General features: G+C 42.1%; 2 protein-coding genes across 5 annotated transcripts in view; one reads left to right on the top strand and one right to left on the bottom strand.

The window, feature by feature from the left end:
• Positions 1–2,995, top strand: timm22 (translocase of inner mitochondrial membrane 22 homolog (yeast)). Its single transcript, XM_061085913.1, has 4 exons — positions 1–253; positions 1,297–1,493; positions 2,324–2,396; positions 2,478–2,995. The coding sequence occupies exons 1-4, from the start codon at positions 1–3 to the stop codon at positions 2,552–2,554; spliced, it is 600 nt and encodes a 199-aa protein (XP_060941896.1). The 3' UTR covers positions 2,555–2,995.
• Positions 2,996–5,628: 2,633 nt separating this feature from the next.
• Positions 5,629–25,518, bottom strand: part of abr (ABR activator of RhoGEF and GTPase) — a 125,111-nt gene continuing 105,221 nt past the window's right edge. For 3 of the 4 annotated variants that reach the window (XM_061086017.1, XM_061086018.1, XM_061086020.1), the window contains 7 exons: positions 11,743–11,802; positions 11,318–11,427; positions 11,043–11,182; positions 9,682–9,816; positions 9,428–9,533; positions 8,061–8,217; positions 5,629–5,904 (listed from right to left, as the gene is read on the bottom strand). In XM_061086017.1, coding sequence (XP_060942000.1) covers positions 5,815–5,904; positions 8,061–8,217; positions 9,428–9,533; positions 9,682–9,816; positions 11,043–11,182; positions 11,318–11,427; positions 11,743–11,802 — 798 coding nt within the window. In that variant the 3' untranslated portion in view covers positions 5,629–5,814. Of the gene's footprint in view, positions 5,905–8,060; positions 8,218–9,427; positions 9,534–9,681; positions 9,817–11,042; positions 11,183–11,317; positions 11,428–11,742; positions 11,803–19,966; positions 20,443–25,518 lie in introns of those variants that run through there. The other variant, XM_061086021.1, reaches the window with a different exon arrangement.

Genomic DNA, 25,518 nt, shown 5'->3' with positions numbered 1-25,518 from the left:
ATGGCCGCCTCCACGGGAGCTGCGGACGCTGCTGCCTCCGACCCGCCGGGTCCGGGCCCGGTCGCTCCGGGGCTGGACACCATCCAGTACAGCCTGATGCTGGAGCACCTGATCGGGGACAAGCGGCCGCTGAAGGAGCTGAGCCCCGGGGTGATGGGGGGGCTGCCGGTGCCTGTGAAGAGCGACGAGCAGAAGATGATCGAGAGAGGAATGGAGAGCTGCGCCTTCAAGTCCGTGCTGGCCTGTGTGGGAGGTAATACCCCTCCGCTGCTTAGACCCTTTATATACAGGTGGATTATATACAGGTGTGTGTATACATCATGCAAGATTTGTTATATAGATTCTGGGCTCTGGGCTCAAAGCTCCACAGTAGCGATCTGTACAAGGCAAGACTTCATCTACCCTTAACCCTTTACTACAGTGAGTAAAAACATCCCCCAAAACAACTTTTAATAAGGGAAACATCTTAAAAACCTCAGTGTGAGTTACTAGTTAGGGATCCCTCACAGAGCACTGAGTTTCAATAGATTGCATCAGTAACAGAGCACATCAAGAAAACAATATTTACAACATTCATGAGGAAAGACTGTGTGTCTAATATAAATGTGGAAGTTTTTACACAAATCTACTAAGTCTGACAGAGCTGAAGGGAGCAGTTATGATAAAGGTTTGGTAGGTAGTAGTTTATTTATATGAATGAACATATTGTATATCTAAACAATCTAATTTATCATCATAATCCACGATCAGCTGCCAACACGATCCATCATGTCTCCTGCACATCACAGTAACATGACCAGTCACTTCAAAGGCAACAATGGTCTGATAGTCATAGTGGAGTAGCGTACATACATCATGTGACATCACATACATCATGTGACATGCATCATGTGACATACATCATGTGACATCTATCATGTGACATCTCTCCCTCTCCACAATCTATTATACACACCCACCCTATTAGGCCGTCTTTATAAGCAGAGAACATTTCCCATCACTCCCTATTGCTGCCAGTTCCTTCAGCCCCCCCACCAGCCCAGCATCCACCTGTTGGCTCCGACTTGGGTTATAAGTATTTGCTCATCACTCCCATCATATCTATGTAATCATATCGGGGGGGAGTCATTAAGTAGGAGCCTAGACGCCAAACACTAACATGTTTTACTGATGCAGTAAACATTCTAACCTGAGTTGTCTGACTGAACTACACACGTATTGTCTTCCTGAAGTCTGCAGATTCGCTCGTGCTGTATTTATTCCCTCACTCATGATCGGTGTGTGTTCTCTCCACAGGGTTCGTTCTCGGAGGAGCTTTTGGTGTTTTCACGGCCGGCATCGACACCAACGTGGGCTTCGATCCTAAAGACCCCCTGAGAACCCCGACAGCTCGAGAAGTGCTCAAAGACATGGGCTCGAGGGGCATGTCCTACGCCAAGAACTTTGCCATCGTGGGCGCCATGTTCTCCTGCACAGAGTGCGTCATAGAATCAGTAAGTCACCACTCCTCATTGGGTCCTCATCATGTGGTGGATATAAACAGGACTGAAATGAAAGACTTTCATTAGAATGTGGTTTAAAACATAATTTATGTATGATACTACACATCAGTTATCTGTGCAATCTGATTTAGATATTAAAGAATAAATAAATGCGGTTGATAACTAAATATGTTAAAGTAAAGACATAAATTAGATAAAGGAAACTTCATAATGTCCCATGTTCTCTGTAGCAAAACTGTTTGTTTATCTCTGAAGTTTATCTGTTACAGTTACATAGCTACATGAGTTCAGTGTGATGGAGGGTTTCTAACACCGCTCCAAAAGTATCCAATGTGTAAAATAATACAAAACAGCTGAAACATTAATTATGTCGATTGGAGAAATGTGAGCAATCACGATAAATGGCAAACACATGCAGAAATGGAAGAGTATTTCCAAGTTGAACCAACAGTGAATGAAACTCATTGAGAGTCTGTGTGGAGGTGTAATTGTATTTAATAATTGTTGTTTGATTGACTCTGGACAAGTTTTATCTGTGTAAGTGCACAGGAATAATCATAGTTTGGTTTCACAGCGTTGCTTCAACAGATCTCTGACAGTATTTGGACTGAAGCTATACAAGTACTATAAGTACTAACTATTTAAGGAAATACCTCATCTTCCATATTTCCTGACAGATGTTATTGGTTTCTCAAAATGGAGTGACAGCTCCCCCTGGTGTTAAACTGGTGCACAATGCTGTGTAGATTTCCAAAACAAACAAACCTTCAGTCTTTCCTCACTTTTTCCATTTATTTTTTGTGTCTGCTCTTGATTTGCAGCACCGGGGTAAATCTGACTGGAAGAACGCAGTGTACAGCGGCTGCGTAACAGGAGGAGCGATTGGATTCCGTGGTAAGTAGCCTGATACATTTACTCTCATGTTGTACATTAAATGTATTTTATGTCTAATGGGTTTTTTCTTCTGTTTTGCAGCTGGTTTGAAAGCTGGGGCCCTGGGATGTGGAGGTTTTGCTGCGTTCTCCGCTGCCATTGAATATTACTGGCGGTGAGCCGTTAAAGAGCGGCTCAGTGAGAACTGAATCTGTACATGTGGACGAGCCTGTGGGGACTCACTGTGAATATCCATCATGGAGGATTTCTGCAGAGGCACAACTGATTTATTTGGAGGAAGTCACAGGTTCCTGTTTGTACAGTGACGCCACCGTGAACTGAAACAGACCTGACTTCTGTTTTTCCTCCTGTGTTTCATCTACTGTTGTCTGGTGGGAAGTTTGAGCAAAACAAAGCAACTTGTTATGGAAAATCAAGAAACTCTGCTGAATGGTTTAGAGTTAAAATGTATAAATGTTAAATGAAAATCACTGTTACTCTGAGTCACCATCACCTCAAGTCAGACTCAGATAAACTGTTCTTGTTGTAGGACATTGATATGATTTTTCAGTAACTAATCCATATCAGGATATTTATATTAAATATGTTTTTTTTGTTAACTCTGGCATCCATCACGTTAATGTGTTGACTCTCAGTGCATCATGGGTACAGGGGAAATATTGAAGCGCAGCCAACAACAGAACTTCTCAAAGTAATCACACAAAAATGTATTATAGGCACAGATCCAACTTCATCTTCAAGTGTGTAAACCATGGTTGCGTGTAGGAGAAATTGGCTTAATACACACAGGACACACACATGCAGTGCAGTCAACACAAATTATTTTCCTCTAAAAAAAAAGAAAAGAAAAACTATATAAAATCTATGTACTAATGAGCTAAAAGCTTTTCATTCATTGTCATAAAAGTACCAACATTCTACCTACAAAATCTGTGAAGACTTAACATAAATAAACCTTACACCTCTATATAAAGAATATTTCAACGTTAGTTAATTTAATGTGGACACTAAAGCACGAGACTTGAGTCCCCGTCCACACAGAACAGGTCCTGCTGTGATTACACCTGCACGTCCTGTCGTTCAGGGCCAACTGTTCCATCGTCTCAGTGCTCAGCTTACGGGAATAGATGGAATTTGTCCCAGTCCAAATCTTATTCAATAATAAAAACCCTCAAACCAACAAGTTTATGTTTTCGCCCTGTTTGTTGGTTTGTGTGTTTGTCAGCAGGATTATGTAAAAAGTATTGAACTGCTAAAGAAACTAGGATTATGGAACATGAGCCAAGAAATAACTCATCTAATCTTGTCATGAATCTGCATCAGGGAGCGGATCCTGGAAATTATTTGTGTTTGTGCTTGTTTAATACTTCAATAAAAAAAATATTTTCTATAATTTCTTAGGGAACAATTATTGGTTCTTGATGAAAGTCAGGCACATTTAGGGAACTGATATCTATGAGTGTGTGAAATTTGGTGTAGACGGATCAAGTTTATGGACACTTGGACCTCGGTGGAGAAATGTGTGTTGAACAATTTTTAAAACTGACCATTAGGTGGCGCTGATTTATAAGAGTATGTAAAGATTTAAAATCTTAAACATGTTTAATCTTTCAGGACTGGTAAAAAAATTTACCCACTGAAGAAGTCTAAGATAAAGACATTTTTTAATTTACAATGAATAAAAAAAAATATAGAAATAATCGTGGAAGTGACAATTCTCAAATATATTATAAATGGGATTCTCAAAGACTTAAAATTATATACTGTAAATGTATATGAATCTAAATTTGTAAATGTAGACTTTTTTCTTATATCGGGGTAATGGACAGTCAGGGTGATAATTATTACATGTACCATATAGTCAGCTGAAACATGTTTATGTAATGTGGTATAGTATTTCGACTCTTCAGGCACAAACAGACAAAGTGAGAGTGTTTTGGGAGCTTTTATTTTACTAAAAAAGGGGGGTAAAGTTCACATTGACATTTAGCCTCAATAGTACAGTATATTGAAATTCTTCTCAAAAGAAGTAAAATACAACATTTTTTATTTCATTTTAATCTTATATTAAAAATATCAAATAGTACTCATCTAGCAGTGCTTACAGTATTTGAAGATATGTCGCAGGCTTAGCAGAAAGATTTGCTTTTTACAGAGCAGTGATGGACTGGGCCAGTCGTAGCAGGGGTCCTGCAGAGACCACCTGACCTCGGTGTTACCCGGCCTGGTTTGATTGACAAGCTGAACATGCAATGAGGGCAACTACTCAAATCATCCTATAGATTATACCAGTGCAGTAAGAAACTTGGAACAGGCTTGCAATGCAACAACAAGAAAAAAAAGTCCGTTCTTTGTGTTTTTTTTCTCTTTCCCCAACAGCCCTCATTCGAAGGAGGGGCTTGTCTCTCTACTGAGTGATCTGAAATTAATCGGCAGACGTCCTGGTGATCTTTTCTGCACAGCTTACCAGCCATGGACATGGTGAGTGAGGAAATGGGACTAAAAATAACATCACTACCTGAATAAACTTCAAAAAACAGACTCCTTAGAGCATTTCTCTAGTTGCACAGAACTGTACAGGCACACATATTATATATATTTAAAATAAATAGGGCTAATTCCAGCCAAGACTCACTGGGGGGGGGGGCGTTCTCTCCTGTCTGTCAGTACAGAGAGAGACACGTCGCCAGCCATTTCTTAGGACGACTTCCCAGCCTCTTTGAAACCTCACAAGTTCTTCTGTAGTCCCTTAAACACACTCAGTCACTCAAACACCTCCACATTGTCACTCACACATCCCCGAGTGTCCTCCACCACATGCACAAAGACAGGAAAAGTGAACCAAAACAGCTGTTGAACGGTAAAATATAAAACAGGTTTTTTCTGGAATGCCTCTGATCAGGAAGAAAAGAAAAAACAGCTGGAGGCTGAGTCGACTGGTTTCTGAGAACATAAAAACTACTGATAGTCTGGAAAGGGCTCATTAGGTGACACCACAGCACACGCCACCATGGCACGGCATCTGGACCCCCCCTCATCCTTTCCCGGCTGTGCTCCCAGAATGCCTTGCTGTTCCTCGGTGGGAGGCGTGGGCTGGCTCTGCTCTCCTCACATCACAAACAGGACATGACGCACGACTACTAGACAACGAGGAAATCTCCTTCACCACCTCCGTTCAGGTTCGGCTCCATCTCTTCAGGGCAGGGGGGGGGGGGGGGGGGGGGGGGGGTACGGTTGGTTTGGATGCGTGAAAAGGAGATGTTTATGTGTGTTTGTGTGTGTGTGTGCATGGAAGGGAAGGGGGCTGTACAGTTGAGATGAGCTGCCTTCTGGGAGGAGAGGACCGAGTGGCAGGATGGAGTCTTCCACTCTTTCACCTGCAGGTGGCACCCTGAGGAAGGTGGGTGGGGGGGTGGGTTTAAACGTCAGTGGAGAAGTAGAGCGTGTTGCGCTTCAGTTCGGCAAAGGAGATGGGAGGATGCTGCAGGTAGTAGAGCAACACCTGGACCTGAGAGGAGAGGAGAGGAAGGTCGTTTTATAACACGTATCTTCCTGGTTGTTGAAATCTATTCTTCTTCATGTTATACAGAGAGTTTCACAGTCTGACAGCGCAGCCTCCTCACAGGAAGTCACATTACATTGAGGAAACTGCATCTCCCCCTATTTAGCCATTAGCAGATCCTGTTTGCAACGAACCCATGGTTGAACTTTCAATAGATGACTGATACTGAAGAAAACTTATTGACGTTCATCTGAAATGGACGTCCACTGTATATCATGTTGTCCTTGGGAAGTGTGTGTGGAATTGAATCAAGCACAGAGGTTTTAACTTTAACATTAGTTATGAATGGTTTAAGTGATTATTAGTAAATAATTTAATCGGTTTCCTCATAACTTTATTCTCTTAAAAAATGTATACTTTCTCTTTTTGTGAAGTTAAAATAATAACAATATTATTAACTATCATTATTTATAACTGTATAATAATAAATCTGGATTTGTGGCAAACAATTTTTTAAAGTTTATATCCAAGTAGTGAGCAGGCTGCTTTGAGGTTGGACCACTGAACAGAATTCAGATTAAGATTCTATTGATCACTTTTATGTATGATCTGGCTTTTCTATGATTTGATATCTTTGCACTTTTATTTTGTGAAGCAACTTGTCACTTTTGTCAATTTTTATTATTATTATATACCATTTACTTCAGGATATATGTTGAGTTTTTACTTTGCTCTGTTGTCAGACTGTGTGTTGCCTTTGTTCACGTGGTTCATGTTCTTACAGCTCCAATGGAAAATGCTTGCCCCTCACATCAGTGCCACTAATCTAGTAAAGTTCTGACAGTCAGTGAACTCCAGGCAGAGAAATCACTTTAGAACATTTCCTAATGTTGTTGTATGTCTAGACAATCCTCTTTACGAAAATGTATGAATCAGTCTAGTGCTACTCCCTTGCTGCGCTGCACTTTAGTCCTTTAATCTCCCCATTAATCAGTCTCTTCAGACTGACATATGTCGGGAAAGTTTAATTTAATTTACTGTTTGTTTAATTCTGTGCACAGCTTACCTGGAAAATAAGTTTTCAAGTGAATAATTGAATTTACAAAAAGCTTTTGCTTCTCAGGAAGTGTCTTCTTTTAGTCAGTGGAGCTTAATTTAATTGCAAGGTGTGTTTTTTTGGAATGAGGGTAAATACATCACTGAGATTTTATGCAGGATCTGTGAGCGGAAGCATCTTTCTTTGGTGTTTGACATTCTGTATACTGACACAATAAACATTTACAATTGAAAAAAGCTGCATTACAAACACTCAGCTTCCCTGTTATTGGCTGCAGGGCCTCCTACATGTGCTCGCTGCCCCATTTATGATGATTTACTCTGGATATTGTTTATTCTGTTAAGAAAAGACATTTGTGCACAGGAAGCTCATTTCTCAGTAGAGATGAATGGATGATACTCAGTCTAAATACAGCTGGGAGAACAGAGCCCAGTGACAGGGGTCACTCAGCGACGTGGGAGTAAAAATGAATCTGGAAAACATAGGACGCAAAAGAGGAAAAATACGCACCAGTCGACTGCGAACCCTCCTAGTGAGTATCATGTAGACTTATAGTGAAATTAAACTAAAGAGAGCAACAGATAGAGTTTTTCAATGTGTAGATTCACATTGAGAGGAGGTTAAAATGCGAAGAAATACAGAAAATACAACTTTTACACCCAAAACTTAAACTCAAATATGACTGTGGTCGTGTTCAGTTTTGGCCTCAACATCTGTCCTGAGAGATCCTCTCACAGGAGGTCAACGTTAAGCACATGTGTTCACACTTGAATTAAAGCTCGTCCTGAATGTGGATCTTCCTTCCCCGCTATGTATGCAAATAATCAGGTACATAATTTCCTTCTATGAAGAGGAGCGTAAAAAAAAAAGATGATTTATTGTGAAACTGTAGTGAGCAGTTGATCCTTCAGATGTGGTCCAGCTCAAATTCACGTTCACTCAGCAAAAAGAATATGACCACATCTGAATGTGGCTTGAGTGATCAGATCTCAGATCTCAGGACTCTTTTGAATGCATTCAGACCTTTGCTTAGCACCGGCCATTTGTTAGGATCACTGAGGATGGATGTTAATACCCGGTCTGAAGTGGGTTTGTGTGTAGGTACCTGTGCCATGACGTCATGTGACCAGATGTCTGAGGCGGTGGTGATGTGCTGTGACTTTGCGATTTCGGCCTCTGAGGGCCTCAGCAGGGTGGGGCCGAACACGGTGGCCAGGTTGTGGAGGGACATCTTGTTGATGGGCTCCTTCTCAGCCACACTACTGTAGCAAAGACAGACAGGACATCAAGTCAGGACAGACCGGGCTTAATGGTCAGGAAGGTACAGTCGGGTGTGGAGTCATTACAAACGCAGTCACATACAACACAGAAGACAAGCAGAACACTGTGGTTGAACTGGGAATCTGTGGGTGAGAGCGTGAAGCTGACTTTTAATGCAAAGTTCAGTAGAAAATGTAATAATAATTTAAAAAAAAGAGTCCTGCTACGTAGGACTTCAGGGAATATGCCATTTTAAATGAATTAATTTCAGGATGCCATTATCTGGGTGACCAATGGCCATTGGATGATAAGATGATTTGATCTGACAGCCCATTTGAGTCAGGTTTCCCTCTATGATTTTTGATTTGAATATTTCAGTACATATTTGGTAAAACAGTAATATGTTGACAAGGTGCAACCATAGTGCAACCACCTGAGAGTAGGTTAAACGTTTTTTAACCAGGAAAGAGTTGGATGTAGGAGGAGGGATGAAAGAAGTGTGTGCATATGTTGTATGATTATGAATGATCTTACTTTTCTAGTTACCTCCACCAAAGAGGTTATGTTTTTCGTCTGAATGAATTTGTTTGTCTGTTAGTCAGCAGAACTGTTTGTAAACTACTGGTCAGATTACCATGAAACTTAGTGGAAGGATGTGGAATGAGTCAGGAATGAACCAATTCAATTTCGGTGCAGATACAGATCAGGGGGCGGAACCAGGAAGGTTGATATTACTAACTTTATCATGAAGAGATAGGTTGGTTTTTTACGGATTTTTGTTGATCTCTTAGAGAATAATTCATAGATATTGATAAAAAAGAAATCTGGCATGTTTAGGGGACTGATATTTATGAGTGTGTGTGGTTTGGTGTAGATACAGATAAATATCTCTGAAAGATCTAGTGAATTTAAATGTGGTTTCATAAGGGGACTTATGGCACAAGTTTTCAATGAAGCCCTTTTTCCGGGAGAACACACTAATTTGGCAAGACGGTGAGATGAGAGAGCTTCTCAGTTGTCGGTGTGTTTTTGACATCGAACATGACTCACTGGAGGGAAAAACACCCACAGAGAAACTCTGCTGGAAAGAAGTAAATCTCCTCCTTTGAGGCAAAGCTCTGGCCATGGTGTGTTTCTTTATGAGAGGAGGGTATTTGTGTGTGTGTGTGTGTGTGTGTGTGTGTGTGTGTGTGTGCGTGTTTGTGCGCTTACTGTTTGAGGTGCTCCAGCAGAGAAAGGAAGGTCATGAGGTTGGGGTCCGGCAGCGAGCGTAGGAGGTGCATCATGCAGTTCTCCTTTGCTGCTGGGTCTGAGAGCGCTGTGAGGGAGAGGAAAAAGACGTCAGGTCCAATTAAGCTTTTTAACTTTAACCCTTATCCCTTCCAGCTGGGCAAAGATAACTCCTATGTAAAATCCTCAAACTGCCCCCTGCTGCTGACAAACACTTCCTCTACTGAAGCTCTCACCTATGCCCTCCATGAAGGCGGGGTAGAGGCGGTCGGTGAGCAGAGGCTCCGGCAGCTCCCTGAAGTACAGCTTCAAAGTCCCGGCGATGGCGTTAATGTCCATGTCGCTCAGCATCATCAGGATATCTTTGGTATCTACAGGTCAGACACAGAGGGATTAGAAACTGAACAGACTGCATTATCACAGACCCACAATAACACAGCTGCTCTCTCCGTCTCCAGGAATGATGGAATCTCTCATAACTCAGTCGGAGTCAGATGCAGATGTGTTGAATATCAGCCCCAGAAAGAAGAGGTGTTAACGGCCTCTGCTCGGTCGGACCCTGGTGACGGAACAGCAGCTGTGAACGACTCTTACGCATCAGGAAACTTGAAGACTTGACAGCTGCTGCTCCTCAGCAGGACTCGCTGACAGTTCCCACAGATCTAATCTCTACAGAGTGTTAAAGTCATAACACCTTCTTTACTGCGTCGCTCGGCTGCAACCACGTCTCTACAAGTATATTCATCTTAAACGTCCACATGCACAGTCTTTATGCACAAACTACATATCCAAGAAAGTACAATGGACAAAGTAGGTTTATGCTTCAGATCATAACAGGATGAATTCTTTAATGCTACACTGATGGGACATTTGATGTCACTTATATTATTATGTTTAAGCTTTCATGTATGTTTTCAGGTTAACTCTATAATTTATTGGCACAGCACCAGGAAAACATTCATTGGTCAGAGGAGTGTATTGAGCATGTTGGCCTGTTGTGTTTATTCAAGATTTTCACAACACAAGAAACTTTGCTTGGTTATATTAAAAGTAAGTCTGGTTAAAGCACAGATACAGTATGTTCCCATGTTTCCATAATATAAGTTGGTTTGTTCTTTAGGTTTGAGTTTACCAGTTTAGGTTTGCACAAAATACTTATAAGTACTGAAGTAAATGTTGTGTTTACAAACCTCATTTTAGTTTTACCATCAAAATATGCATATTTAATTCAAATTTTCTTTTTTCTGTAAAATGACTTTGTACACAGCACATATAACTTGTAATAAGTTATTAGGTCAAAGATGTGGTCTTCTGACACAGCAAACAATTCCCTCAAGAACTCCTTTTCCTTCGGGTAAATATGCAACATTGCATATATGAATGAATGTATTTGTTGAAAAGGCTTAAATTGCACTTTTCATTTTGAATAATTTCCCACCTGCTTTAACTGATATATTGTGATATACTGTAGATTTTGTTACAGTTTCGCCTATTCTCTTATTCCCAACCCTGCTGCATTGTGGTGACAGAAAATATCAGAATGGTTGTTTTATCCCCAGTTAGATGGAGGGCAGTGTCTCACAGAGTGGAATCTTACTGGTGTCAAAAGCTGCTTTGAGGGCCTGGATATCAGTGGCCACCCCTGAGATCCTGTAGATTCCCACTTCGTCGATCCCCCTCTTCTCCACTTCCTCAATGCACTGACGGACTATGTAAGGCACCTTGGAGCGTTCACGCCTGTGGACAGAAACAGCAGCAGTTACACCCGTGTGAACATTTCTGAGGTGGGTGACTATTCTGGGTTTTAAGGTTATATTTTATTCATATATTTAGATTTGAGAATCCTGATTTCAATAACAGGAACACACTTACTTTGTCACCACGTTGATTTTGACTCCAAACACCCCACTCTGTTTTTTGGACGGCGTTCTCTTTAAGCTGAGGTCCCGACTTGTAAACTTCATGGAGAATTCCACTTTGATCTGATGATGAACAAACAACAGAGCTTAAGTAAACTGCATTTCTCTGAGTAGCCAGAATTTGATTTTGAGACAATCACCAACCCCCTTTTTAGTTTATATTATAAACTATGTTCTTCTTTTCAAAAATATCTGCACTCATCTTTCAAGGACTAAACTCGCTTATTGACTTATAGCAGAAATGTGAGGAAACAGATTTTGTTGTGAGAAAAGCTGGTTTACCTTACATCACCTATTCCAAACAAATATGATTTCAATACCTTGTGTATGTTATGATTTAAATCCCTTTCACAGTTTAAATCACTAGACTCCTCTTACCCCGTTCATCTCTATGACGTCCAGGTGCCAGTTCTTGGACTGCACCGTCTGAGGATCCAGCTGAAAGACACAACACACGTTGGACGGTCAGTTTTGGGCTTTTATCAAATAAAGACATGATTGAATTCAAACAGAGATTTTCCCACAGGAGGACGCAGCTTAAACAGATCATTAGATAATGTTTGTCACATATGAAAACTCATGCATCAGATCACTTCTGCATGACAGCAACTAAAAGTGAAGAGAGAGAAGCAGCAGTTTGCTGTAGCAGAGAGGGGTCGAGCCACCAGTACAAAAAATATGCTTTTTCTCGACATGGATCATGTGAAATATACTCAACACAAAGGAAAATCCCACTGAGGAAAAAAAAAATTTACTTTATTAGGCTAACGTTACCTAAAAGTGCTGTCTGCCGAAAAACGTATTTGGTTTTAAATTACACAACTTTTATAGAGGATTATTTTTTTGGAAATGATGGAAATGTACTTTCTTTCCTCATTTTCTCCTTCAGAAGTGGATGAACAGTAACAGTTTATCTAGTATTTCTGCAAAAATGGATCCAATCACACTAGAGACCAAAAGTTACTGTTCCTGCCCAGTTTCGAGTTCGGAGATTCAGAGTTCACAACAGAGACTCTATATCTATCACCTTTGACCCAGATCACAGTCGAGCCGTTGTGGGGGCGTGTGTCTCCGGGAAACTGCGGTTCTACAACAACACGGCCTCTAAGTGTACTTTGGGAAAGAATGATGCCACTTATGTTCCCCAAATTTGCCCTCTGCAGTCTCTTGGGGGTGCAACAGGGGCTCAATATTGGCTCAGACACTTGGCCTTCACCACACACATTCTCAAAGTCTAGAACGCGAGTCCCATGATTCCCTCTGAGACATAATAGATGGATCTCGTGGAGTCTGTGCCCGCTGAGCTGAGGCCACAACAGCTAATGTCTTTTTTATGGGCTGTTTGAGCAGCCGCACTCCAGTTATATCATTACAACCCCCCATGGCGTTGAACTCGAGAAAATAATGATTGTTGGATGAGCACAGGGGCAGCACACTTCTCTTATTGTCAGCATTAGGCTGCTACCATTAAAACTTCTCACTGAGCATATTTCATTACCTCTTAAAAAGGCCATTTGGCATCGGTTTCACACATTTCTATTATCGTTAGAGCTTGTTTTCCCAGCAGGGTTTGGGTTTAACACAAGGGACAGGTAATCAACCCAATCTGGTCTTTATACAAGAACTGCCAAGAAGAGAGGCAGGCGAAGATCCAGGACTCGCTGCTGACGCCTCCCGCAGCCCCCTCAAAGAGGACTCACTGAAAAAACTGTTCCTTCCCCTTATTTCCTCTTTGCTACCCTCCGTTAAGCTAGAAACCCAAAAACTCATTAAAAATTAATATACTCCAATATGGTTGTAAAAACAAAAAGCATCATTTACAGGCAGTGGTTACACTCACTGACCCATCTCAAAACTGTTTCCTCGACTGGGCTAAATATTTTTCTTTTATTAAAAAATTCTGAGGAACTTGGCCCATTTCCCATCCTCTGTCTTCCCTGGGAAATGAGCCGGTTTAAAGGGATGACTGCAGACAGCTTGGCTGAGGAGGCCTGCAGGAAGCAAACTCAGAGCCACATATTTTACTTAATATATTATGTTGAATGACAAGAAACAGCAGCTAACTGAAGGACTGGAGAGACAAAGGTGTGGCTCTAAAGGAGAGTCAATCTTAATGCAGCCTAGAAACCAAAATAAAGAGATAAAGCTGGTTATGTTCATCTCAATCTGAAGGTGGTGGACATTGAATTCATGTTGTTTTTGAGGTAAATAAGAAACATTGCCAAGAATATGGCTGGTTTTGATAGAGGAAAGGGTTGTAGCGGACCTGAGGTAGGTAATTCCAAACAGAGGGTCCACAATGACTGATTAACCTCACTTCAGTATCCTTTCAAGTAAAATTAAAACTGTTCCTGAATGCTTAAAGGAGATTTCCAGCACGCTTCAACATCTAAGCGCATTCATGCAGAAGTGTCTACAAAAAGATACCAGTCAGAAACTGTTTTGAGTTTTAACTTTTTTTAGAGACATCCTCAGGCTTATATGGTTCAGATGAGGATGGCATCACTGTGGTGTCAAAGCTCTCTTTGTAGGACAGTAGTGAAAAGTATCGCGGGGGGGCACGACTGAGGGGAGAACCCAGCAGACCGCAGCCTGGAGCTAATACCAACGTACTTTGACTGTAGCCAACTGTTGCATTCACTCATTTGTGCCATGGACCGCTTATTAAAAGGATTTGTACGCATTCCAGTGGTGGCAGAAAGCTGCAGCCTTTTCCTTTTATAGAATACAATAAATACATTTGTGTATCTATGACAGACAGACACACACTCTGTACATACTCATGCCATCCTTCCTCTCTGTGTTTAAGCATTTGAAATAAGTGCGACAGGCGGCACGTGGCAGCAACTTGTAACGGATGGCTGCCTTCAGTATCTTTTCCAGCCACTGATTGGACTGTCTGTCAGTCGAGTGGAGCACAGGCACAAATATCTCACAGAGAATCTCAACTTCAAAAGCAGAGGCAGACAGACAGCTGTGAGCCTGTACTCTGCCGTGACTGCTCCACACACACAGAACAAGTATAAGATAAGTCAGGCTGCTTTATTACCTCATGCTCTTTCTTTCATACAGCCAATGCAGGGAAATAGCAAATACAGCAAGAGGAACTTGGTACAGAGGTACAATCACTTCAAGTTAGTTGACTGTTAGTTGATTGTTTGTTTTAAAAAAAAATTAAATAAAATTCCTTTCTTTAATATTGTGAGATGGGGCGGATCTTGATGAATTTGTCATATATAGGTGAGTGTGTGAAATGTGTTGCAGCTTGATTGAATTTAAAGGTTCAATGTGTAGGATATAGCGACATGTAGAGGTGAAATTTCATGTTGCAGCTGAATACCCAACACCTCACCCTCCGCTTGCTAGCATGAAAGAGAACCAGTGGTAGTCTTCAGTTTAAAAAAAAAAAAACTAAAAATTGTTAAGTTTGTCCAGTCTGAGCTACTGTACAAAACCGTGGCGGCCTCCATGAAGGGACCCGCTCCCGATGTAAATATAAAAGTATAAAGGGCCCATTCTAGGGTAAAGAAAACAACAATTGATACAATTAAGGTGATTTCACTCGTGAGAACATAACTAGGATTTTTTTTATATTGAATTTCTGCCTTTAGATTCCTTTCACCTACATCTAACACTGGATCTTTAAGGGAATATATCATAGATCAATAAATACTTTTCCGACCCAGTTTCGAACTGAGGACCTTTCACGTGATAACCACTACACTACGGGAACCGGCTGATACTGACTTCCTCCTTCTCCAGTGGGATGTGAGCCACACGGCTGCGGTCATCATGAGACTGACGGCAACAACAGACTGACACAGACGGGCCAGTCAGAGGGCTGCACCCCCACTGGGGCTGTTTACATTCCCCCCACGTCACACTGGAGACGTGCTTCCTCACATGCAACGCTACAGCAGGAGAACAAAAAAGGCAGACTCCTGCAGCCATTGCACAAAACCATGCATAAGGTCTGAAACACTGAAACAGGGTCTGTGGCATGATCATCCATTGGAAAACTATACATGAAAGCTTTCTTTACTGGAAAACGAAAAACTTGTAAAAGGAGTTTAAAAGTTGTTCATGAAATGATTGACACAGTTTGGTAAAATACATATGTCAAAAAAGAACAAAGTCAATGTAAATGATAAGAGTGAGTATGTGAAGAGTCTGTAGAAATGAGTGCTGGTTTATGAAGATGTAAAACAATTAGTAAAGCAGCAGGAGACATTATGTCCAACAATAACTGAAGTGATGTGTAGAGCCTTTAATAATTAAATCCCCACACACGTAATTAGCCCACTGCTGCTGTGCAGAGTTACCACATGCTGGTGACAATATTCAAAACACGACTTGATCCTCTGATATGCTAAATTAATGAATTTCTGTTTAATTTGTCCTTGGTGTTTCATGGCAGTTTTCCTCTGCTGCTCTCTGGCTGATTAAATATTCATTCAGCTGCAGAAAGCGTTTTATTAGTGCTTTAATTAGAACGCTGCTCAAACTGCAGGGCTCCTCAACTCCAGCAGGATTACAGGAATTGTTTGTGCAGTGATTGAGTCTTGTGTTGTTGTTTTTTCATTCCTTGCTAACACATTACAATGCGTTGTAATTTGCCTCAAATACAAGCGCATCACTATTTTTAGACTCATGATCCACTTAAGCACAATGTTTATGTTTGCATCAGTGAGAGCGTCTTTACTCAGCAGCTGCTGATGTCACTGTGGCCATTTGAGGCCTATGTGACTCAGTTGCCATGTTTCCTCGTCCGCCGACTTCCGCACGCGGGCCAATCGGCTCGGGTTCTGGGCCGGCGGAGGGCAGCGATTCGCGGATAAGCCTTTCGACTCTCAGGCGGTGTGTTTGGCAGGGTGTGTAAACCGCAACACACAGGATTCATAGTACACTTATGCAACACAGCCATGCCTGCAGCCTGGGTGAGTAAGAGCACTGATGCGGAAGGAATTGTGAGTTATCCTACACTTAAGAATAGAAAAGGGGGAAAAAAGCCCTTTAATGCGCTGGATTTGAGTTGAATACATGCACTTACTGTATTCAATGATGCTCTAAAGCAAAAAATGTCCCTGTCTAATACACTGTATTCCTATATGCTTCAGTAAAAATGGATGGTTAACATTTTTCCGCAAAAAGTATGAAACATTTTATTTGCAATTCTATTAAAGGCCCTCTACTATCCATCCATCTACTAATTATAGCCACACATCTGTATGTATATGAAACACTTATCTCGAGAATCATTCCTCTTGGTGGTTACACACTTGGCACGTGTGTCGTTAAGAGCCAAAGAAGTACAATGTCAAGCTTGATGCAAGGTGGACACATGATAATATGAATAAAATAGCAGGAGCATTTAGGACTCATCAACGTAAGTGATGTTGACGATCGGTGAGTTCAACAGCGACAACAATCGATTCTCCAGTTCAGGGTTTCGAATACTGAGCCGAGCTTCACTGAACTATGAATAAACAGGTGAACAGCTCTATTAGCATCAGCAGCTGCAACCAGCATCACCACAGCTGTAACTGACTCATCATCTTCATGTACAACTATGACAACCTTCCCATTATTAACTGGGCCCAGACGGTTGTTATAGCACATTAACAACATACCGAAAATTCCCATCTCCCAACTCTCACAGCCTAATTACATGATGAATGCCTTGTCACCCCACTGAGATTAAAGCCCACCTGCACACGGCCGGCTGTGGGACCAGAGCCGAGCGGGTCATTGTGGGCACCAACCTCAGAATGCTTTAGTGACCTGCTCTCTCTCCTGGAGCTCATTAACCAATGGCAGATCTCACACACTGGGGATGGATTGGGGCCAATAAAAGGCCATGCCCTCCGGTGGGGACAGACGGAGATTTATGTGGCCTATATAAAAAGGGCTATTATGGGACTGCCTGGCATTTTAGGCACACGGGAAGGATGAAACCTTAATATCTCCTCTGCACTAATCAACATGCTCAAATGGGAGACATAATTTCGTATTTGGGTTAAAATGCAGCGGGGGCGAGAGGTAGAGTGAGTGCGGATGATAATAGTTGGATCTGATTCTCTTCCACTGCTAAGCCGGCACGACGGCTCCATTTTTCTTCCCGCTAAGCTGGCTGGAAAGTCTACAAAGAAAATATAAACAAAAACGTGCCCGGCAAGCAGGTCACCAGCCACAGAAACAGCCAAACATGAAGTTAGACACACAACTACCCGCTAACCGCTTGATCATCATTTCTTCTTCTGCTGGGACGCACACACAATGTCTGGTTAGAGGCCAATTAGTGTTCAGTGCCAGCCCAGCATCTCATTAGACTGTGTCTTAATTAAGGTGCCGCTTTAGGCTGAGGACAATTTCGACGCTGTGCTTCCATACCGCCATGCATCCGCTAAGATCAATGTTCCTCCAAATAATATGATGCATAACACAGATGCTTGCAAACAGAAAAACAGCCCCCGTGGTCTTTGGGAATTCTTCATGAATAATTCTTTAAAGTTCCTCCTCAGAGTAGATAGCTGCATGTTTTAGAAAGTGACAGTTTTATAGTCAAAATAAAACAGGAAAGAATTTTTGTTATTCCTGTTGAAAATAAGTGATTGAAGCTATAAAAAAGAAATTGGATATTGGAGAAAAATGTTATGTAAAAACATTTCTAATGAATTTATTTCACACTTCCCCCCCCCTGACATGTTCCTGTTTCAGATGACTTAACATTGCGTTCACAGCCACCGTGTCGAGGCAGAAATCCAGGGAAGGGGGCGGGTGCACGGTAGGAAAGCAGATAGGATCAAAAGGAAAAGACTGCAACACAAGTTTACTCATAAAACCTGGCATCCAATGCTTCATTCAAAATGAATGAATGAACAGAGCATTTGGGTGAGAGGGGATTTCTGCTCAGGGTGATGGGCTGGAAGGCAGGATCACATGCTGTCAAGCTAAATATAAAGCTGCCAAATTGAGATGAAAATGAAATAGAGAAATGGTCTTTAAGTCACATTCTTTGACATTAAGAAGGGGATTTGTGTAAAGGGGGAAGAATGATCAATACAGGACCTGCAGGTCAATGCATTTAAGTCTGGGCTTAGAAAGTAATTCCAAGTTTTATCCCTGCCAGTACAACCAGGGATCAGCCTTTCTCTGGCCTGTTGAATAATGGAAAGCGCTGAAGGAAAGGTCAAGTCAACCCTAGACTTGAATTATTGTTCTCAAACAGTTCATACTAGAGCCAAAACTGCTGCTGATGCACTTGTGAAGAAGATGAGGAAGACTGCTAAATAAATGTGCAAACATGCAGTAAAACTAAAAAAGAGAAATTCATCCAGGGCTCATATCTGGGCACATTAGTCATAGTTTTAGCTGCGTGTGCAGAGCTATGCATAGAACTAGAACAGGGACACGTGCTTCCTCTCCATTTTCCACATACAGAAAGCATCTGGAGAAAAAGAAAATGTTCCTTTTTCCTCCACCCATGCATGAGTCACAATCCCAGACCTGCATTTAAACTATGCACCACCAGACTTTTGTTTGTATGTAAATGAGTGCAAGTGTGTGTGTGTGTGTGTGTGTGTGTATGTGTGTGTATGTGTGTGTATGTGTGTGTCTGGTGTCTGTGTGTGTACTCGTCTTTGGGTAACAGATCCGTCAACACAGTCCAACCTGAATATATTCACCAAATGACCTGTAACTGCACATGTGGCGATTTTTTCCATCTAATCTTTTGCAAATTTTGAAATCATGCAAACAGAATGAACTGACAAGAGTTTTTGAATAACAAAACGCTGTCGGGAAACCTATTTGGTAAATACTGGGAAAAAACTCTGAGGATATTGTGACAGTTAATTATTGGAGGCAGATAAAAATATCTAAGCTTAAAATGCCAAAGGGGTATTAGATCAGTTCTACCAGACGGAGACAGTACCTCCACTTAGCAGCAGAGGGAGCCGGGCTGAAACTGAACTACAAGCTTTACCATTTATTTGGAAATAGCATGCAGTCCTCACTAGTAGCTTAATATGAAGAAAAACACAGACGAGTGGCTGGAGAGAGTGACAGGAATGGCAATAGGGAGGAGGAAGTTATTATTCCACAAACACGGACGGTGGTTTATACAGTGATGACAATTCTTTACGTCTCTCGCAATTATAGTCTAGTATCCAAAGAATAATTAGCCTTATAAGTTTCTCCTGGATAATTAAGTCAAATGGCATAAATTAAAGATTTTATAGTAAATTTAATAAAAATGTATATAAATAGTATTTAGCATGTATTGTAGTGGATTTCACTGCAGGTCAGAGTTTAGCCCTCTCACTTGCCGTGTGGATGCAGTCAATAGACCGCTGCGATAAGAACAATAGTCAACTGAAAGAAAGACCCACGGAGAGAGAGAGTGCACACATGGAGAGGAACAGACTGAACATGAAAGAGACACATAGCAAACAGATGGAAGTGACACAGTGATGAATAGGAAGGAACAAATGCGAGTGAACAGGGAGATAAAAGAGAAGAGGAAACACAGCTTGTGTATGTGTGTGACATGTGTGTGTGTGACATGTGTGTGTGTGTGTGTGTGCATATGTCAGCCAGAGACCTTTTGTCTGAGGAGCTTGCTGCGGACGCGGCCCCATAGCTTGGCCCCGGTGTTGGTGTGCCTCTTGAGCACGGGGGTCTGCGGCTGGCTGGACAGATTGTGCTGGTTCTGGTCCACGCAGCAGTGCTGCTCCAGACGCTCGCACACCGAGTTCAAATTTACATCCGGCACCAGGATCTCCGTCATCCTAACGCCTCTTGGTTTCTCCCCTCCCACCAAAACACAGGTGGAGGAAGTTGGCTGGATCCCCACGCTAACCTCTCACAGATCAGCGGACCAGGTGATGCTGGTGGAGAGACACTCCGGGAATTCACCGACAACAGCAAAAAAAAAGGCTCCAAGAGATGATCACTCACTTCAAAAGAGGAGAGAGTGATGAAAGGAAGGAGGACAAGATGCTGCCATGGTTTCTTTGATAAGCCTGATAATAATTCCACATTGGTGCCTTTCTATCTGTGAGCTCACTCCACAGTCAGCAGCCAACATCTCCTCACTGGGCAAATCTGAGTTCCACAACGGCAAACACAGACACAGAGCGCTGTAGCGAGAGAGAGAGAGAGAGAGAGGGAGAGAGAGAGAGAGAAAGAGAGAGAGGAGGGAGGAAGCTCAGGGGAGTGAATGAGGTCCCGTTGTCACAGAGCAGCCCCCACTCCTCCAGATGTTGATGGACACACCTCCAAAAGAGAGGAGGGAGGGATGGTGGGAGTAATAAACAGTCAATGAGAAAGGCGAGTGGGGCAGAGAGATGGAGAGTGAAGGAGGGAGGAAAGAAGGACAACTGCCTCTTCTTCAGTGCTTTGACCCCTCGTCAACCTTTCCCAGAGAGTGGAGGGAGAGATGTGATAAAGAGGAAAGAGGCCGTGAAGGTGTGAAACTATAAAGTGGGGAGGTATTGATTGAGAAATATGAACAGCAGATAAATGTTGTAATGGATAAAAAAATCTAATAAGCTTTAAAAAGCTTCCACGGTGTCATGTCCAACGTTCATGTGACACTGGCTACATTTTTCCTTTTCTTTCCACCCTCTGCTTCCTCCTGTCTGTGTTGTTTTTCTCTCTCACCACAATCCTCTTCTTCAGTTCTAACCATTTCAATTTTCCACTCAGTGTAACTGTGTGTGCGACTGTGCGTGCATTCTTCCACTACAATGCCTCACCCCCGTCTGTTGACATTGGAAAGTCACTCACAGACACCCACACCTCCTGGGACACGAGCAGAGCCAATCACCATCTTTATTATAGAGGACAGCCAGAGCCGGCTGCTCTTAAAACGGCGTATTCCTCTGTAAAAAAATTGGATCGATCTGAAGAAGGGGGAGCTGGTGTGTGCCTGTCAAACTCCATCTCCATCCACCTTGTCCCATCTCATTTGAATTAGAGGAGAGGGGGGAAACAATCTGCTGGGGAAAGGTTACAGACAAGAGGCTGCATTTTAAAGAGCAGTGAGACATTGGACTGTCTGCCGGGCTGAATGGTTGTTATGATTCAGAGCTGCTGTGTGCAGGCAGGTAAACCGATGCCTGGTACAGGGATTCATGAAGGGTTCAGATAAGGAGAGGAGCAAGTTCCCCAGAAATGTAAAACAATCAGATTTAATCACTGGAGGAAAAAATTTTCAACATCAAGAGCCTTAAATGATTGATGTAGATATATATTAAGATTCATTTTATCGACTTCCAGCTTGGCATGTGCATTGTTAAGAGCGCAAGGAAGTGCAGTGTTGAGTTTGGTACGATATAGGCACACAATTTGTTTTTTACTCGGATAAATTACAGCAATGTTTGGTAACTGGGTCAAACCGCACGTAAAAATCACAGCCAGATTATTTTTGATAATGTGATTGTTTTTAATTTCACCATATCAGACTGATACAGACATTCACGGGTACTGAAATTCGTCATGGCAGCAACATTTATAGAATCACTTCCTATTTAGCAAGTTAAAGTGCAACACGATTCTTATTTACTGAGCTGAATTACAGAGCTTATATTTTGGGAAACTTGTGTCTGAACACTATGTCTATTGCTTAATAGATCTGCAGATAAACCAGGTAGGATGAACACAAACCTTTTTTTTTTCCACTTCACTCTGCACCAAAGACAGTTTATAAAAAGCTTTGGACACAAACTGTTTGAGGAGGACTCACTAAGGCCAAGGAGTAATTCTGAGGTAGCTTCTGACCATTAACACAAGCCAAGAGAAACAGGCAGGTTTAAAACTGGCACTGCACCGTTGTTAGTTTTGTGTCAGCTCTGAGATTAACAAATCAAACTGACCATGTCATCATGAGACGTCTCAGATAGCAGCAGACAGTTGATACCACAGTCTAAAAACATGTGGGTTAGTGTGTGTTGTGTGGCGACGATCAAGCATCAAACAGGACAGTCTGTATGTCTGACGTTTAGTGGGCGACAGCGGAGGAGACCAGGGGTGGGTGGGGTGGGCTGATATGGAGGAGACCTCAGCCAACCCTCGCCACAGAGTATTTTTAACCTCCAGGCTTCGTAACTATGAGATATGCGCACTGCATGCGTCACATCTCGGAAAGAATGTCTGGGAAAACCATGTATTGAAAATCGGGGGAAGAAAAAGAAAAAGAAAAACCCACAGGGAGATGGGAGATATTTTTGGGTAAGATGATAGAGAAGGGGCACACAGAAATAGACGAGTGTCTTAACTGTGTGTGTATGTTCAGAGTTATATACGTGCTTCAGTCAGGCTTGATGTAAGACAGGTCTGTTACCACAGCATCCATCAAAGAGACGAACAAAGGCAGGAAAATGAAAAAGTAAATCATAGTCATCATCATTGCCTGGAATTGACCTGAATCAGTCAATATATGTTTGATGGAGATGCACTACTCCAAATTTCTCTCCCCCATAACCCAAACTCAGTGCATATGTCAGACTTTTACTCTATTTTCCCCCAAATTCAGAAACTCTATAACTCGCTGTGTGGATTTATGTGTCACCAAATCTGAAGTCCCAATAACCGAGAGCAGAAACACTGAACTTTACAAAGATGAAGATCTGAATTCGATGTGGATCAGTCACAACGATTAATGAGGTTGAGGATCAGCACCGGTAATGATCCTGCACAGCAGATTGGTGCATCCCTGATTGTTTCTTTGACTTCATAGTAATGACATAGTTCTAGTAAGATTTAAAACCCTGAGGTGACGTGACTAATTTCTTTATTTTGTCTAATCGACTCTCAAAGAACAGAGTATTTAATTCACAAACTGAAGATGTAAATTGCTACTTTTTGAGTGTCGGCTGATTGTAATTTGGCTTATAGTCTTGAGAATTGGTAGAGCCAACTCTCAAGACTTTAAAGTGAAGCTATGTAACTGTTGAGAAGAAAAAAAACATTCTTTTTGTTAGAACTAAAAAATGATAAATGATAAGTAACTAGAATGGCACTCACTAGAGCGGATACCTCCGACAACTCTCCACACATTTAAATTTAGTAGATCTGAATGTTTATTTGGATCAATCGAGATCCATAATTATTTTCTAAAATCCAGGTCAGTGTTGCTGTGTAACTGACAGTGGATGTATGAATCTTCTGTTTGAATCCTACACTTACTCCATGTCTTAGAGTTAGCCAATAAATCATAACGTTCACTTGTGACCACAGTGGTTGCACATCACACATTACATCGTCTCACATTGTGGCCGATGCCTCTCCCCTCTGTTCAGTCATGCAGGGCCCTAATTTTAACATTGCTCTGTAGCTGCATTCAAATGTTTTCGGCTGCTGGTTTTATCTTTAACCGTCCAGAAAAGCCTCAAAGTCTAAGGATAGTGGCAGAGGAGCAGCTCCCAAAACAGAAACGGATAACAGACGGTTTATGTTTCCCTCACATTCCAGCAGTGTGTCATGTTATTGTCTTCTCTAACCTCTTTATTTCCCCGTGACATTTCCTATGACTGTTTTTCTTCATATATACTAAAATCACAATGATGAAGTTGATCACCTGTGGTCATCCAGGTAGACTCAATTCATAAAAAACTCAAGTTTCACAGATCACAGTTATTCCTTAGAGTAGCAGCAGCTCCCAGGCGTCTCTATGACCGGGTCAACCAGACTCCGAGACTTCACCACGAATTACATCGACAAAATCATGGAGCGAACACACACGCACGTATGCACTCCCCCGGCGGGACACAAACACATACTGTACATTCATACATCTTGCGCTTCGCTCTCTCTGGTGTTGGCTCATAACTTTTTTATGGCGTAAAAACCACCATGCCCATACATTGACTGTGCATGCAGACATGTTAACCCAGAATACTGTGGGTTCACTTCACACAGCTCCGCATATTAAAATAGCGCTCGCAGTTAGCGAGACCGCCCAAGCTCACCAGAACCAAAATTTACTCCATATGTGACATCGAAATGGAAAATAAGAACAGGAGAGTGATGCATCACAATAATGTTTGTCTAAATATTGTCGGTAGCAAAATATTTCAGCTCCCTGGTTTCACTGTGTGTAAGAGGTGTGGAATAATGGCCCTGGCATAGATAAAAGTATACCATAGAGATAATTTAACTGTATGAGAAGATGAACTGTGTGGGGCCTTGAGCCTGGGAGACATGGGAAAGATAAAAAAAGAAAGAGGAGGATGCAAGACGGGGAGGAGGAGGAGGAGGAGGAGGGCATTCAACAGGGAGATAAGATTAAGTTCTTGTGGGAATGGAAAACTACATGAAAGAGCGGAGAGTAATTAGTAAAAGTGGAAATCCTTGCGATGTTTTCCTACTAGGTTTGGGGCTAAGCACTCCATTCTGCTGCGTTAAAGAGGCTGGGTTATAGTACTTTAATTCTTCTGTTTTTCTGCCATCATTACAAAGACAACAGGAGGTCCACAGAACATCTTATTTACCACCAAGTTATTGAAGGTCAATTTACAGACATTACATCTTAAAACAGGGTATTATTTAATGTTAATATGCAGATAAATCTCAAAAAGGTGAGGGAACAGATGGCTCAGGTCTGAGTGCCTATGCTCTGACATCAGGACCAGTCCTGGCTCTTAATTATAGATGGGCTGGGTGGCACAGCCCCTCGTAAAGCTGCTCCATACGACCAGACTGAAGGGGGAAGGGAGCGCTGAACCAGGTCCTGGTTTCTACTCCAAACTCTGTGAGGGGGGAGAGAGAGAGCACGGCTGCTCCCTGAGAAGCAGCGTGATTCTGTTGATTCTGCGATTCTCTGGCCTCGGCTCCTGCAGGCTTCAGCACTACCCTGCCAATCACAGACACCTTTGTGAGGCCAGAGATAAATTAATGATCAATTTAACGACTACGGCGCTCTGACATGAATACGGAGCAGCTCGGAATCCATGCCTGGTTATTGAACGAGGGATGGTCCTGGCGCTCGTGTAATGAAGTCAGTCGACAGTCAAGTGCTTGCCGTGCAACAAGCCCCTGTTTTACTTTCCAGTTCACATCATGTGAGCCTTATACAGCTGCTGAAAACATCTGCCTGTAAATATTTGTAGCCGACCTTCACTTTGTTCCCTCTTTGCATGAAACAAACCAAGT

This window comes from Limanda limanda, chromosome 14 (genome assembly GCF_963576545.1).
Source record: "Limanda limanda chromosome 14, fLimLim1.1, whole genome shotgun sequence".
Taxonomy (NCBI): domain Eukaryota; kingdom Metazoa; phylum Chordata; class Actinopteri; order Pleuronectiformes; family Pleuronectidae; genus Limanda; species Limanda limanda.
The sequence above is the reverse complement of the archived record's forward strand: the minus strand, read 5'-3'. Positions and strand labels throughout refer to the sequence as shown.

Coding starts and splice junctions, on each gene's coding strand:
- timm22 (XM_061085913.1), top strand. CDS start 1: ATGGCCGCCTCCACGGGAGCTGCGGACGCTGCTGCCTCCGACCCGCCG. Junction 1,494..2,323: donor CAGAGTGCGTCATAGAATCA/GTAAGTCACCAC, acceptor CTTGATTTGCAG/CACCGGGGTAAATCTGACTG. Junction 2,397..2,477: donor AGGAGCGATTGGATTCCGTG/GTAAGTAGCCTG, acceptor TCTGTTTTGCAG/CTGGTTTGAAAGCTGGGGCC.